A 17,105-nucleotide genomic window follows, 5' to 3' on the forward strand; every position below is an offset into this window, starting at 1 on the left:
AGGAAAGCAACAATATTACGATCATCAGTTAATTGGTACCTAGTTCATGAAGAGAGCCAATATTGAGTACTTAAGTGTATGCCAGGGACTGTGCTCAGTATTTTACCTACATCAGCTTATTAATCTTCACAAGCACCCCCACGAAGCTGGTGTTATTTCATTTTACAAATGAGGGAACTACAGTAGAGGGGAGTTGAGAAAACTTGCCCAAGGTCACACAACTAGTAAGTGGAAAAGCTAGAATTTTAACTCTGAACTCTGACAGAACATCAAACTCTTGACCACGTTATCATAGGGGGATGATTAGGCAGATTCAGATTCTAAACAGGAAGAGATGGTGGAGTACATTTTGTGAAGGCTTTTTAGCAGCTGAAAACTCCAAAAGTGAAGAGAATGGGCTGTCAGGAATAGAGAAAGTTACCACACAATGGAAGCTTTTTTCCTTCTTCTTCTTCTGAAACAGAATCTCATTCTGTCACTCATGCTGGAGTGCTCCACCTCCTGGGTTCAAGCCATTCTCCTGCCTCAGCCCCCTGAGTAGCCAGGACTATAGGCACGCGCCACCACGCCTGGCTAGTTTTTGTATTTTTAGTAGAGGGGGTTTCACTATGGTAGCCAGGTTGATCTCAAACTCCTGACCTCGTGATCCGCCCACCTCAGCCTCCTACAGTGCTGGGATTACAGGCGTGAGCCACCGCTCCTGGCCACAATGGAAGCTTTAAAAAGGACTAGATGGTATTTCTGATGTCTTAGTAGGACAACAGAACTCAGGAAGCAACCTTCACTGTTCATATTTTTATAACATGGGCATCTAAGAATTGCCCTTAATAACCTGAAATGGTAACGTGTGCCCAGTCAGCTTTAAGGGGTGGTTATGGTAAACAGCCTACCTTGGTTACAAGGAGAAAGCAGAGGCAGCTATGAGTACTTAGCATGCATATTGGAGCCTATGAAAACACCAGGAGGCCGGGCGCGGTGGCTCAAGCCTGTAATCCCAGCACTTTGGGAGGCCGAGACGGGCGGATCACGAGGTCAGAAGATCGAGACCATCCTGGCTAACACGGTGAAACCCCGTCTCTACTAAAACTACAAAAAAACTAGCCGGGCGAGGTGGTGGGCGCCTGTAGTCCCAGCTACTCGGGAGGCTGAGGCAGGAGAATGGCGTGAACCCGGGAGGCGGAGCTTGCAGTGAGCTGAGATCCGGCCACTGCACTCCAGCGCCGGCGACAGAGCGAGACTCTGTCTCAAAAAAAAAAAAAAAAAAAAAGAAAGAAAAAGAAAACACCAGGAAACGGCTGGGTGCGGTGGCTCACGCCTGTAATCCCCACACTTTGGGAGGCCGAGGCGGGTGGATCATGAGGTCAGGAGATCAAGACCATCCTGGCTAACAAAGTGAAACCCGTCTCTACTAAAATACAAAAATTTGCCGGGCGTGGGGGTGGCGGGCGCCTGTAGTTCCAGCTACCTGGGAGGCTGCGGCAGGAGAATGGTGTGAACTCGGAAGGTGGAGCTTGCAGTGAGCGCAGATCAGGCCACGCCACTGCACTCCAGCCTGGGGTAGAGAGCAAGACTCTGCCTCAAGGAAAAAAAAAAAGGAAAAGGAAAAGAAAGAAAACACCAGGAAACATAGCAGTGGTCCAAGAAAAGCCTACAGGTGTAAATGACCACCGTGGAAGCAGGCAAATAATCACAGAATGTCAGGACTTAAAAGTTATCTACTTGAAGCTTTTCCTTTGCACTAATAATGATCCTCCAGCAACGTGATGGGTACACATCATATTGTTTCTTGCTTCTTGCTTCTTGTTTCTTGCCTTTGTTTTTGCTGTTTCCTTGTCTGGAATGTCACTCACCTTCCATCTTCCCTGGCTAACTCTCATAAAGCCTTTTAATACCCTGCAGAGGCTTCTCCTAGTAGCTATCCTGAAGTCTACTATTAGAGTTCCTTGGAGTCAAAGACCATGTCTTAGCCTTGCATAGTGGCATGCATCTGTAATTCCAGCTACTCAGGAGGCTGAGGTGGGAGGATCCCTTGAGCCTAGTTTGAGGACAGCCTGAGCAACATAGCGAGACCCCATCTCCAAACTGGAAAAAACAAAAAAAAAATACTTCTTTTTTTGACATGGAGTCTCACTCTGTCACCGAGGCTGGAGTGCAGTGGCACAATCTCAGCTCACTGCAACCTCTGCCCCGCCCCCCGCCCGGGGTTCAAGCAACCCTCCTGCCTCAGCCTCCTGAGTAGCTGGGATTACAGGCACCCATATTTTTAGTAGGGACAGGGTTTCACCATATTGGTTAGGCTGGTCTCGAACTCCTGACCTCAGGTGATCCACCTGCCTCAGCCTCCCAAAGTGCTAGAATTACAGGTATGAGCCACCATGCCCGGCAAAAAGACTTTTCATCTTCATAGACGCCTGGTACACAGTAAAGTGTACAATAAGTGCTTGCTGAAGGAATGGAAAGGACATTCTTGCCAAGTGGACATCTACCCTTTGCATAAACACTTGTGGCTGGAGAGCATATACTCCTTTAAGTCTCACACCCTTACGCCTAGGAGTGGAGAATGAATTCAATTATGTGTGAAAACGATCCAGACTGGGCTCCAGTGATGTCAGAGGCAAAGCATATCCCCAGTTATCCTCTGGGGCAGTCAGAATCCTAAGGTTAACATATTTCTAGTTCTAGTTCATTTTCCATAGTTCCTTCACCTCTCTTTGCAGAGTACTAGGAAGTTGGAGACAGGCAGCTTCCTTCCAGTGGGTCACTCAGTTCATGGTTAGATTGGGTTGGGAAATACTTAAGAGGGACATTCATGGCAAGCAGCTCTGCCTCAGTAATGGAGGGAGGAAACTAGTGTCCTTATCACCTGCTAACTCATACACAGTATCATGGATAAGGAATCAAATCACACTGGAAGAACCTGTCTGGTATCCTTTTGTGTGTGTGTGTAGACATACACACACACGCACTAGCAATACTATCACAATAAGAATGAATTATAGGGTTAGGAAGTCGAAGGTCATTTAGGCAAACTCCATTTGCAGGCTATTTCAAATCGGAGGAACAATTCAATCAATAAACAGGTAGTTTATTAACCATATTAATAACAATGATGGGTCAAATAATCAGGGATTCAGCCCATCTGGGAAGTACAGATGAAAATGAAAGGAGTCCTTTTTTTCTCTCCTCCTTCCCTCATCCTCATAGGTTTTTATATCTAAATTATGTGAGAGTGATTCATACACACACCCATTATGAATCAGGAAGAGAAATAACTTCAAGACCTTTGCTAGTGATCAAAGTGCAAGTTAAGCTCATTAAGCCTTAGTGGTTATGATGTCAGCTGACCACAGTAAGGAGAGAGTGTCTGGTTGAATTTTTACACCTAAAGGCAAAGTTCAAGAAAACCAGCTAAGATTCAGCTTAAAAAGCAGTGAGGAAAAACAGCCAACACCCATATAAAAACAGATACACACATTCTGTATGCTTTGTCCCCACCCTTCTTTCCTTTAGCCTCAATTTGAGAATCTGCCGTGTAACACAGGTAGAAAGAATTATGAGAGATTCAAGGAAAAGCTCACAAGGCCAGGAAGCCTCTTAGGTTCCATGAAATCATGCGCAAAGGGGAGTTAGGTAGAAATACAAAATAAGGACTGGTTGGGTGTGGTGGCTCATGCCTGTAATCCCAGCACTTTGAGAAGCTGAGATGGGACGATCACTGGAGCCCAGGAATTTGAGACCAGATTGAGCAACATAGGGAGACCTCATCTTTACAAAAAAATTTTCAAAATTAGCCAGGCACAGTTACACACCTGTGGTCCCAGCTACACAGGAGGCTTAGGTGGGAGGATCACTTGAGCTTGGGAGTTGGAGGCTGCAGTGAGCTATGATCACACCACTGCACTCCAGAGCAAGATCCTGTCTCAAAAAAATAATAAAAAATAATAAAATAAGGACTATCAGAATCTCCCAGGAAGGGTAACTAGAACTCTAGAACTGTAATTTTTTCTTTTTTTTTTTTTTTTGAGTGCAGTGGCATGATCTCAGCTCAGTGCAACCTCCGCCTCCTGGGTTCAAGCGATTCTCCTGCCTCGGCTTCTCAAGTAGCTGGGACTACAGGCATGCGCTACGACACCGGCTAATTTCTGTATTTGCAGTAGAGACGGGGTTTCACCATGCTGGCCAAGCTGGTCTCGAACTCCTGACCTTAAGTGATCCACCCGCCTTGGCCTCCCGAAGTGCTGGGATTACAGGCGCTGGACCATCACGCCGGGCCAACTAGAACTGTAATTTTCAAAATACAGCTGGAGGGGAGGAGAGAAGACCCTCAGGAAGCTGTAGATGAGTCTGCCCAAGTCAGTAGATCCACCTTTTCAAAAGACCTGGAATCAAACCACTACATTTACCCAAATTATGAGGCAAAGGTTTTCTCCCCTCTCTGTGCCACCACTTGAGGCGGTATTCCACACAAGAGTACACATTTTTCACTTTTTGTTTTTAAGCAAGGTTTAATTAAACTGCACGGCATCCAGAAGAAAGAAATGTACCAAAGAATCCAACCTGAGACCAGATTATACATTTTAGAGGGGGGAAAATCAATGCTATTTGGGAGAGGGAGCACTGTAATCAGAATATAATTCCAAAATAAATCATACAATAAATTATTTTCCAAAAGAAATTGATCCACATACAGACAGATGAACATGAACACACACACACACGCACATGCACGCACGCACGCACACATGTCATTCTAGTCATTTATTCAGTGTTGACTGTGACTTCCATGCAGGGCACCATGAGAAAGGACAAAGATTAGACATGAGAAAAGAAGGCTAGGCCCCCTCTTGCCACCAGTGGAATGAGATTTAAGACAACTAGAGAAGGAACCCACTAAGTTGCCAGAAACAAGAGTAGAAAGAAACAGCAGTTATCAAGGAAGATTTTAATTGCTTCAAAGAGGGAGAGGAAGAAAGCACAGAAATCTAACACAAGTAAAGGCACAATGAATGTGGAGTTGAATGGAACCAAACCCTCCCTTCAGTTAATCTATTTTTTTTTTTTTCATGTGGTTTTGATGGTGGTTGTAGTTTTGTTTTGTTTTGAAGAGATGAGCCTTCAAGGCAGAGTGGTAATGGCCCTCCTCTCTCCCCTCCCATTCCCAAAATTAGGATAGCTTAACAGAAAGCCACCTTGACCACATGGCCAGGGACTGAGATTCAATGGGGAAAAAAAGACTGTAGCTGGAATGTGAAGAATTTGATTTGCAGTTGATTGCAGGTTGGGTTTCCAGAAGGATAGACAGCTCAGTGTAGTGCCATCATAGGGCCTCAGATGCCCACACTCCACCCCCAGAGCTTCATAAAAGGGAAGGACCCTGGAGTCGCCCTTCTCTCCCACCCCCATAAGCACTCAGCCTACAGATTATTTCAAGTGATCAGGAGAATTAAAACACACCCCAACCCTGAGTTGCTCTGTAGCAAGTCTATTTAAACCTTTTCCTCACCTCTCCCTGGAGGTAAATCTGGGTTTCAAGTTGGGAAGCCATGGGGTGAGGCAGTTCCCCAGTGCAATGGCCGGTGACGAGTATCCTTGCCGCTGCCAGTTAGCAGGGCTGGGATGAGCTCCTGGAGACAGCAGCCTCACATCCATCAGCTAGGGTAGCCCTAGGTTCTCACTCTGTTGGCCTAGGCTGTGAAAATGATGGGGCTCTGCAGCTGGAGCAAATCCCCATGACAGAGAAAATCACACCTGGAATATCAAAGTGCTTTGGTCCAGGTTCAGTGACCAGAAAAGGGGAAGAGGGACATCTAGCTCATTTAAAAACCTGGAGGCCACCACCCTGCTTCCCACACAGGGCAGTAAGAAACAACTATAAAGTTTTTCCCATTAGGGAAGAACATCACAAAACCAAACCCATACAAGGGCTTTTAACACAGCTTCCTGGTGCTTAGCTGGGAAATGTCTCTTCCTTCTGCGGGGGGACAAGGGAGTTAATGGGACTGGGCAACAGCCTCAACATGAGACCACCCAATCTTCCATGGAAGAGACGACATTCCCACAAGCAGATAAAAAGAGCAGTTTAAAAGGTGAGGAGTTTTAGTGCTCTTGTAGCCAGCCCACCTTAAACCCCATATTAGAAGCTTTTTACAACATAGAAAATAGACCGATAACTATGCAGATCACATTCCCATCTTCAATAGTAAATATACATAGTAATAAATCTATTATTAACAGCGGGACCAAATAATGTATAAGGCAAAGACATTGAAACAGGTGTTGTATCATCAACATGCTCTGAAAAAAACCCATCTGACTAGATCTAGACCCAGGCCTTTTTGCATGAGGCGGAGACAACAAGTACACAATCAATATCCATGTGACACAGTCCAAGTGCTGAGGAATTTGAGGGGCAGCGGGCCATGGGGAGGAAGGTATCAGCCCCAGTGAAAAGCGGGGGTTTGGCTTTACTTGTGATATTTTGATGCTCTGTGTGAGTAAAGGAGGAAAAAAAAAAAAAAGACACTTTGATAACGTACAAAAGGCATCGACTCCCATTTCAAAAATAAATGGGAAGACTTCACAGTCAAAGTTTAGTCGCTTGTCAGTATCTGCCCTGGAACTCTGCTGCAGTATGAATTCTTACACTCTCTCCTTTTCCCTCCACTAACATCCCCTCTCTCAGTTCTGTTTTTTTGTTTGTTTGTTTTTTGAGACGGAGTTTCACTCTGTCACCCAGACTGGAGCGCAGTGGCACCATCTCCACTCACTGCAACCTCCGCCTCCTGGGTTCAAGCGATTCTCATGCCTCAGCCTCCCCAGCAGCTGGGACTACAGGCACGTGCCATCATGCCCAGCTAATTTTTGTATTTTTAGTAGAGACGGGGTTTCGCCATGTTGGACAGGCTGGTCTCGAACTTCTGACCTCAGGTGATCCGCCCGCCTTGGCCTCCCAGATTGCTGAGATTACAGGCGTAAGCCACCAGGTCCGGCAGTTCTGTTTACTTCAGGATGCTAGGGATACTTCTGGGAGATAACTGCTAACAGATTAGAAAGAGGAATGATATATAAAAAATTATTGGGAAAAGTTTGGTGACAGACCTAATCATGGTCTGTCCCAGAGTTAATGTGGTCTAGGGGATGGCAAAGGACAGCAGACCCCATACACATTACCCCTGCTGAGCCCTCCCTCACCTAGCACTGGGGAGACTTGGGTTTCACCTGGCACCATGCACAGATCTCTAGCCTGTGATCCAATCAACTGGAAAGGTCCCTAAGACAGTTTAAGCCTGTGATGTGTGTGATTAAATTTTTAAGCTAATTTTCCCCATCCATTTCAAAGAGTAGCCATGGTCTCCTTGCTCTCATGCCACGCTCTGAACAGCCTCTACACGTAGCAACAGTTGTAGAAACCCAAAGCATCTGGTGTGTTGAGCCCAGAAGCCCCATCCTGCTGTTGGAAAAAAAGAAGTCCTCGTCCAATCAGCCAACGACAGTTCCTACCTAGACTGGGGACCTCCATTTTTCTCTGTGCTCTTTAGGATCTGGAAGACAAAGAAACAACCTATGGCTGGCTGCCAAGGAAGATCTACTGAACTGAGGCAAAACTCAACAAAGTCTTTGTGCTTCCTGGCATAGAGGAGTATCTGAATATCCTCATAAGCCTCTGCTCACTTCTTCACCCTTCTGTACTCTGCTGTGTTAAATCGTGCAGTCCTGGGAAGGCAAGGGTGGTAGAGAAAGGAACAGGAAGAGTCTGCTCAGTCAGGTGGGCTGTGAACTTCAGTACAGGCAGGACTTAAAAGTCCTTTGCAGCGCCACAAAGCCAGCTCCTTCCATGAGGGGCTTCAACCTGCCCTTCTTTGTTATCCTGGAGCACGTTCCAGGGGCTGAAGGACAGAAAGAGCCACTGACAACTTCGGGGCCAGTCAGAAAAGACTGAGGCAGACTCAAGATTGAGGTTAAGGCCTAGGCCCATGCCCTATCTTCTCTCCCACCAGAGGTTTTTGGGGTTTGTGAATCAGGAATGAATGATGCCCTCCACAAAAAGTGACATTTCCTTCGAGAGCATGGGTAGTAATGGGGAGGAAAAACATCCCTCAGCCTAGCACCGTGAAGCAGTGGGGTGAGGGGTCCCAGAGGGTTCAAATGGCTCCTGGTCCCTTTGCTGCAGAGAACTGACTAGTTCTAAAATGGTCCTCAGTTTATTTCACCCTCTGTTTTTATTAAATGTTAAGTTCAACTGATTAGTATTTAGTGTTTATATCCAATTTATCCCTGGGGTGGTGGGGGCGGGCAGCAGGTAAGAACAAAAACAAAATACCCCTAAAATAAAGCAGACCCAATTCCTTGCCCTTTCTCCAAATATGACCTTTAAAACAGATCACCTCTTGGCAAACTCCTTTCTTGCTTCACCAGAAATGCTCCCCTCCCACACATAAGTCCTGGTCATGTCAGCCTCCTAAATGATGAAATATAATATACCTGCCAAGCTTCCCCTACCGTGGACAGGAGAAGGAAGGAGTACCATTCCCCACCCTGCCCCAACAGTGAGTTAATTCATCACAACAAGGCACCTTTCCCCAAGAGGAAGGCAGGAGACACGGAAACTTGTTCCTCATGTGGCTAGCAGGGCTTGCTGGAGGAAGGATGGATGCAGGGTTTGAGATCCTACTGTCAATATAAAGAGTCTGATCACCAAATCCAGAGACGAGATGCATAGATGGAGGTGAGCTGGGAGGACACTTGGAGTCTAGGGGTTGGTTGCATTGGAGAAACATGTTAGGAGCTCTCATGCGGGTTTCAGGGGAATGGAAGGGACCATCTGAGAAGAAGAGAAGGTCCATCCTTTTCCTGAGGAACAGGACCAAGCCAGGCTTCACCTGAGAATGGGTGGCAGAGGTGGGGCTCCACGGGCAGCTGAAAAAACACAAAATAAAAACCACACACATACAGGTCACCCACCAGAATCAGAACAACCCACACATTTCTAAAATGAGAGACAGGTTCTTTAAGCTAATCTTTAAAATCTGGGGACTAAGTTTTATTGTTGTTTTGCTTAAGAAAATGAAGATGAGAGGCCAGGTACAGTGGCTCACGCCTGTAATACCAGCACTTTGGGAGGCCGAGGCAGGTGGATCACCTGAGGTCAGGAGTTTGAGACCAGCCTGGCCAACAAGGCAAAACCCAGTCTCTACTAAAATTACAAAAATAATCTAGGCATGGTGGCACACGCCTATAATCCTAGCTACTTGGGAGGCTTAGGTAGGAGAATCACTTGAACCTGGGAGGCAGAGGTTGGGTTGAGCCAAGAACTGCACTCCAGCCTGAGCGATGAGAGGGAGACTCCATCTCAAAAAAAAAAAAAGTCAATGAAGATGACAAGAAGCAATTTTTTTTTTTTTTTTGAGACGGAGTCCCCTCTGTCGCCCAGGCTAGAGTACAGTAGCGTGATCTTGGCTCACTGCAACCTCTGCCTCCTGGGTTTAAACAGTTTTCCTGCCTTGGCCTCCCGAGTAGCTGAGACTACAGGTGCCCGCCACCACACCTGGCTAATTTTTTGTATTTTTAGTAGAGATGGGGTTTCACTGTGTTAGCCAGGATGGTCTTGATCTCCTGACCTCATGATCTGCCTGCCTCAGCCTCCCAAAGTGCTGGGATTACAGGCGTGAGCCACTGCGCCCAGACTAATTTTGTATTTTTAGTAGAGACAGGATTTCACTATGTTGGTCAGGCTGGTCTCAAATTCCTGATCTTGTGATCCGTCCACCTCGGCCTCCCAAAGTGCTGGGATTATAGGTGTGAGCCACTGCGTCCAGCGAGAAGCAAATTGTAATTTAAGAAAACACACAAATTCTACATTTTATGCAATTATGGAAAAACTTTTTTATTATTCTCACCTCGGTTTGTTTTGCTGGGATATATTCTCTGAAAGTGTTTATATTCTTCTGGAGCAGGAAAGTCTTCTACTGGATGGAAGGAATACTTTGACTCAAAATCATCTGCGAAAAGAACAGAATATTAATTCCTATCATCCTTGCTTGTGCTCCCAAGGCCTCTGACCACTTCAACCCTCCCCACTTACTAATCTCTCAGGCACTCTGAGGTACCATGAGGACCTACTGCACCACCAAACTAACGACCCTGAGAACAGCAGCAGCATCACCCCACACGCCTTGCATGCACAGAGCATGTATCCGAAACCTCTCTGTACTAAGTAGTGCATCTTTTCACTCATTTTATATATATATATTTTTTTAACAGTCTCACTCTGTCACCCAGACTGGAGTGCAGTGGTGCCCACCACCTCGCCCGGCTAGATTTTTGTATTTTTAGTAGAGACGGGGTTTCGCCATATTGCCCAGGCTAGTCTCGAACTCCTGAGCTCAATCTGCCCACCTGACCTCCCAAAGTGCTGGGATTACAGGTGTGAGCCACTGTGCCTAGCCTGAGCCAATTCTTTAAACCTTTCCATCAAGTCAGACACAGAACAGGACAGGAGCCCAGTTGTTTGCATGGTAGCAGGAAGAAATATAATTCTTTCTGAATAAGCAGAAAGAAATTTTTTTTTTGAGATGGAGTCTCACTCTGTTGCCCAGGCTGGGGTGCGGTGGCGTGATCCTGGCTCACTGCAACCTCTGCCTCCCAGGTTCAAGCGATTCTCCTGCCCAGCATCCCTGGGATTACAGGCGTGCACCACCACACCTGGCTAATTTTTGTAATTTTAGTAGAGACAGGGTTTCACCATATTGGCCAGGCTAGCCTTGAACTCCTGACCCCAGGTGATCCACCTTCCTTGGCCTCCCAAAGTGCTGGGATTACAGGTGTGAGCCACCAGGCCCAGCCGATTCTGTGTTTTAATAACATTTTAGGGACTGTCGCCATGGCAAAACAACTGATCTAAATCCAGAAATCAGTAGAAATTAATTTAAAATGGGAATATTTGTCTATGGCTAGTGAGAGATATGAGCAGATAATTCCCTTTCAGCCCATGTTACCTTCACTTACATAGTTGGGACAGCCAACATGGCTTCTACGCCTATTTTCTATGGCCCCTCCACAAGAAGGCTCAAATTTTCTGTAAGTGTGGCTTGATCACATCCCAAAGGTTTCTACAATAAGGATATATCTTTAAAGCAAAAACCCTGGCATGCCTAATAGGAATAGAACAGAACATGGAGGACAGGGGGTAAAGACAGCAACCATTAAAGAATCTAGAAGCTGGGCATGGTGGCTCATGCCTGTAATCCCAGCACTTTGGGAGGCCGAGGTGGGCAGGTAGCTTGAGCCCAGGAGTTCGAGACCAGTCTGGGCAACATGGCAAAACCTCATCCCTACAAAAAAAATACAAAATTAGCCAAGCATGGTGATGCACGCCTCTGGTCCCAGCTACTTGAAAGGCTGAGAGATGGGAGGATTGCTTGAGCTTGGGAGGTCGAGGCTGCAGTGAGCCGTGATTGTGCTACTGCACTCCAGCCTGGATGACAAAGCAAGACGCTATCTCAAAGAAAAAGAAAAAAAAAAAAAAGAATCTAGAGTGTTAGGCCTGCAAGGGACCTTTCAGAGATTTTTTCCAGGGGTCCTCAACAGAGGGGTCTAACAATAGCCTCTGGACATCCTTTACTTAGGGTTACATCCCAGAACCAAGGAATTGGAATCTCTTAGGTAGAGCCCCCCAACATTTATAATCTTGGAAAAGTTAATCTGATACACTTCTCATCTAGTCAACTTAATTTTACAAAATAAGGGAAGTGAGGCCCCAAGGAGTAACGTGACGTCCTCAAAATAACACTGCTAGTTAGTGGCTTTGGATTAACGTGTATGTTTTGGGTTTCGTTTTTTTTTTTTTTTTTTTGAGACAGAGTCTTGCTCTGTCACCAGGTTGGAGTACAGTGGCACGATCTTGGCTCACTGCAACCTCCACCTCCTGGGTTCAAGCGATTCTCCTACCTCAGCCTTCTGAGTAGCTGGGATTACGGGGGCATGCCACGCTGATTTTTTATATTTTTAGTAGAGATGGGGTTTCACTATGTTGGCCAGGCTGGTCTCAAACTCCTGACCTCAGGTGATCTGCCTGCCTCGGCCTCCCAAAGTGCTGGGATTACAGGCATGAGCCACCACACCCAGCTGATTTTTTTTTTTTTTTTGAGACAGAGTCTCGCTCTGTTGCCCAGGCTGGGGTGCAGTGGTGTGATCATGGCTTGCTGCAGCCTCAACCTCCCTGGACTTAGGCAATCCTCCTGAGTAGCTCGGACCACAGGCATGTGCCACCACACCCAGCTAATTTTTGTATTTTTCAGAGAGATGAAGTTTCACCATGTTGCCCAGGCTGGTCTTGAGTTCCTGGGCTCAAAGCAATCCTCCCACCTTGGCCTCCCAAAGTGCTGGGATTACAGGCATGAGCCACCGCACCCAATCCTTTTTTCTTTAATATTTTTTGTTATTCTTTCTTCTTGTTTCTTTCCAGGCAATGTGCCATGGGACTTTTTTTTTTTTTTTCCCCCCAAGAATTCCAAGGAGGGGCTGTGAGGCTGGGTGTGACAGCTCACATGTGTAATCCCAGCACTTTGGAAGGCCGAGGTTGGAGGACTGCTTGAGCCCAGGAGTTTGACAGCAGCCTGGGCAAGAGAGTGAGACCCGGTCTCTATAAAAAATAATTTTAAAAAGTAATTCCAAGAACAATCAAATGTTTTGTTTTTGAAGAGCTAGAAAGGAACACTCCTTCCTAGGAGAATACGTAAGTCCTGTCTGAATAATCCTAAAGAAGATACAGAGTCTCTGACCTAATAGCGAGCTACAGAAACTGATCTTTGGAGTGGCTTTAGAGTTAAGCTAGCATAATACTTGCTGATCTTACTTCAATCTATTCCAAAGCATCCATGCTTAGAATTCACATCAAGATAAGGAAGTCAATGAACACAGCCCGTAAGTCTGAGAATAAAGTCAGGAGGAGAACTATTGTGAACAAAGGATCCCATGTGGCCATTCCCGCTCTACGGTGGCCATCTGGCAGCCATGGCAGTGGAGTGGGTGAAGTCACCGCAGGAACCGTGAGACTACAGATACCTAGCTACTCACCCAAGAAAGACCGGACAGTGGTGATAGAATCTCTGTGGCCATTCCTCAGGGGTGGCGGAGGAGGAGGGGGTGGCCCAGCTGGCGTCCTTGAGGGTGGAGGTGGGGGCTTTCCTCGGCTCGGGGGTTCTGACCCATGCATTCGGTATGGTGGTGGGGGAGGGGGAGCATCCCGGGCACCATTTCGGATCACGGGTGGTGGGGGTGGAGGAGCTGCAATTAAAATCCAAAGTAGTTAGGTTTGGATGTGGAGATGGCAAGCGGTAGAATGACTTGAAACACATGAGCTAAAAGAATAACACGTCCCACAGACGCTCACAGTGCCTGGTCCCCCTTTGTCCTTATTACTTAAATAATATCACCATTCTTCCAGATACCAATATTCAGAATAAATGTATGACCTTTTTACATTTCGTACCAGTCAGTCAAGAACTCTATCTGTTCTTGATTTTTTTTATGCTTTTCCATGCCTTCCTCCACAATTCTAATTCAGGTCTTCCTTATATTTAGCCTGTTCCACTGCAAAAGCCTTCCGAATGTTCTCCTTGCTTCGTCTATTACCCCTCCAAATTCATTTTGCATAACACCAACTCACTAATCTCCCTAAAAACTTGATCCAATTTTTTCAAAGCCTTTGCACTGCCTAAATCATAAAGTCTGAAACCGTGGCTGGGTATGATGGCTCATGTCTATAATCCTAGCACTCTAGGAGGCCAAGGTGGGAGGAATTGCCTGAGCTCAGCAGTTCGAGACCAGCCTGGGCAACATGATGAAACCCATCTCTACTAAAAATACAAAAAATTAGCCCAGTGCGGTGGCATGTGCCTGTAGTCCCAGCTTCTCAGGAGGCTGAGGCACAAGAATCACTTGAACCTGGGAGGTGGAGGTTGCAGTGAGCCCAGATTGTGCCACTGCACTCCAGCCTGGGCAACAGAACGAGACTCCATCTCAAATACATAAGTAAATAAATAAATAAAGTCTCCAAGCCTTTGCTTACATAGTAACCTACCATGCCTATCAGCCTGAGTTTGGCTTCTCCTCTTCCCTTCTTATTGCTAGGCTAGGTCAGGAGCCCTCTTCTGCACTTCCACTGCAGCTTGTGCGTACCTACCACTTGAATAGACTGTTATAATTATTTCTTCTGTGTACTCTTCCCCCAGCATACTGTGTACCCCTTGATGTCAGAGCAGTTCCTCCTTCTGGGTTCCCAAGTACAGCACACAGTAGGTGTTCAATCAATGTCTGCTGAATAAACTGAATTACATGCTTTGCTCTTGTGACTCCCCTCACAATATTCTGATATCCCCCCTTCCCTTACTACCAAATCCTCCCTATCCTTCAAGGTTCAATCCAAGTCCCATCTTCTCAAGGCTTTCCCAAAGGAATCCATTTTCTTCTGAGTCTCTCCACCTCTGCTCTCCCACAGCATATACAGGCTATGTCACTTACTCTAATATCAATGAGCGACTTTCAAAATATATACAGCAGATTCATTGTGGGAAGTTACAAATGTCCAGTAACAGTCTCATTGCTCAAACATTGCAAACACCTCTTCTGGAACTGCCTCCAAAGCAAGTTTATCAGACAGAGCTATAAACACTATTATATGATGGTCACATTTCATTTCTGAGGTCGCCCCACCACCAATGAAAATATTCATACCTATGCCGGGCGTGATGGCTCACACCTGTAATCCCAGCACTTTGGGAGGTCGAGGCGGGAGGATCACCTGAGGTTGGGAGTTCAAGACCAGCCTAATCAATATGGAGAAACCCAATCTCTACTAAAAATACAAAAATTAGCCGGGAATGGTGGCGCATGCCTGTAATCCCAGCTACTCGGGAGGCTGAGGCAGGAGAACTGCTTGAACCTAGGAGGCAGAGGTTGCAGTGAGCCGAGATTGTGCCATTGCACTCCGGCCTGGGCAACAAGAGCAAAACTCTGCCTCAAAAAAAAAAAAAAAAAAAGAAAATATTCATACCTGTGTCTGAATCTGCTTTTTGGTCATTTCCAAAAATCAAATTCACTCTTAAAAGATGAAAATTTGCCACCAAGTAGAAGGTAACGTCAAAAGCATGTGTGAAGACATGGCAATATGACTGGAATACAATAGATTCTAATGTGTTTAAGTTGTCTTACTCTTATGCTCTGTATTAACTAACAATAATAGCAGCTACCATTTATTGGGTATCTATTATGTTCCAGGCATTTTAGGTGTATTAAATCTTTAAAAAGTCTTATAGCCACACCTGAAAAGAATGTAGTATTATCCCCATTTCACAAATGAGAAAACTGGGACTCTCATTTGTCATTTTATTTGATCTGTTTAAGGTCGCAGATCAAATAAAAACAGGCAAGGCACATGTCTGCTCTTTCTACTCTCCCACACTGTTTTTCATAACTCCCAGTATTCTGCATAGTATCTTTCCAACCAGATTTACAATTCAGTGGCTTGTTGGAAGTGCATCTTTTGGTATCTGGGCCATGTTCAATTTTTTTTTTTTTTTTTTGAGATGGAGTCTCCCTCTGTCGCCCAGGCTGGAGTGCAGTGGCCGGATCTCGGCTCACTGCAAGCTCCACTTCCTGGGTTCACGCCATTCTCCTACCTCAGCCTCCCGAGTAGCTGGGACTACAGGCGCCGGCCACCTCGCCCGGCTAGTTTTCTGTATTTTTTAGTAGAGACGGGGCTTCACCGGGTTAGCCAGGATGGTCTCGATCTCCTGACCTCATGATCCGCCCATCTCGGCCTCCCAAAGTGCTGGGATTACAGGCTTGAGCCACCGCGCCCAGCCCTTTTTTTTTTTTTTTTTTTTTTTTTTAAGAGACAGGGTCTCACTGTGTCACCCAGGTTAAAGTGCAGTGGTGGAATCACAGCTCACTGCAGCTTCAAACTCCTGGGCTCAAGTAATGCTCCAGCCTCAGCAAAGGGCTGGGATTACAGGCATGTGCCACAGCACGTGGCCTGATAAATAGTTGTTACCTAAATAGTATGTGAAGAGACTACTCAGCTTAACAGACAAAACTGTTTTTAGTAATAAAACGGTATCTTGGCCAGGCACAATAGCTCACATCTGTAATCCCAGCACTCTGGGAGGCTGAGGCAGGCAGAACGCTTGATGCCAGGAGTTCGAGATCAGCCCGGGCCCCACCTCTAATTTTAAAAAAAGGTACAAAAATTAGCCAAGCGTGGTGGCGCATGCCTGCAATCCCAGATATTCTGGAGCCTGAGGTGGGAGGAGCTTGAACCTGGGAGGTGGAGGTTGCAAGAAGCCAACATCGCACCACTGCACTCCAGCCTGGTGACAGAGCAAGACTGTCTTGAAGAAAAGAGTGTCTTATTATTCCTCCTGCTTACTGTCAGAATTTCTGTAGTGACTATAGCTAAGCATGTAACACGGTAATGGAACACACACACACACACACAAGCTGGCACAATAAGCCCAATAAATGTTTTTGCTTCCCATAAGACACATTCAGAATGTCAACTCTTCCTCACTGTTTCCAAGCTTTGTTCAAGTAGAAACAGGGGACACTAGATGCAATAATTAAAGAGAAATCTTATACCTCCCAGCAGATCTCTGAGTTGTTTTTTTTTTTTTTTTTTTTGAGACGGAGTCTCGCTCTGTTGCCCAGCCTGGAGTGTGGTGGCATGATCTTGGCTCACTGCAAGCTCCGCCTCCCGGGTTCAGGCCATTCTCCTGCCTCAGCCTCCCGAGTAGCTGGGACTACAGGTACCACCACCACACCTGGCTAATTTTTTTGTATTTTTAGTAGAGACAGGGTTTCACCACGTTATCCAGGATGGTCTCGATCTCCTGACCTCATGATCTGCCCGCCTCGGCCTCCCAAAGTGCTGGGATTATAGGCGTGAGCCACCACGCCTGGCCTGAGCCTTGTTTTCATTCCAAACCTACTCAAACCAAAGCTCTTTAAGAGAAGCTTCTTTGGCCGGGCGCGGTGGCTCAGGCCTGTAATCCCAGCACTTTGGGAGGCCGAGACGGGCGGATCACGAGGTCAGGAGATCGAGACCATCC

The 17,105-nt window shown here is 46.3% G+C and overlaps 1 protein-coding gene across 1 annotated transcript in view; it reads right to left on the reverse strand.

Moving 5' to 3' along the window:
- Positions 1 to 4,485: 4,485 nt before the first annotated feature.
- WIPF2 (WAS/WASL interacting protein family member 2) overlaps positions 4,486 to 17,105 on the reverse strand; it is a 66,654-nt gene continuing 54,034 nt past the window's right edge. The window contains exons 6-8 of the mRNA XM_037993630.2: positions 13,075 to 13,284; positions 9,897 to 9,998; positions 4,486 to 8,916 (exon numbers count right to left, since the gene is read on the reverse strand). Coding sequence (XP_037849558.2) covers positions 8,876 to 8,916; positions 9,897 to 9,998; positions 13,075 to 13,284 — 353 coding nt within the window. The 3' untranslated portion in view covers positions 4,486 to 8,875. The remainder of the gene's footprint in view (positions 8,917 to 9,896; positions 9,999 to 13,074; positions 13,285 to 17,105) is intronic.

This window comes from Chlorocebus sabaeus, chromosome 16 (genome assembly GCF_047675955.1).
Source record: "Chlorocebus sabaeus isolate Y175 chromosome 16, mChlSab1.0.hap1, whole genome shotgun sequence".
NCBI classification, from domain to species: Eukaryota; Metazoa; Chordata; class Mammalia; order Primates; family Cercopithecidae; genus Chlorocebus; species Chlorocebus sabaeus.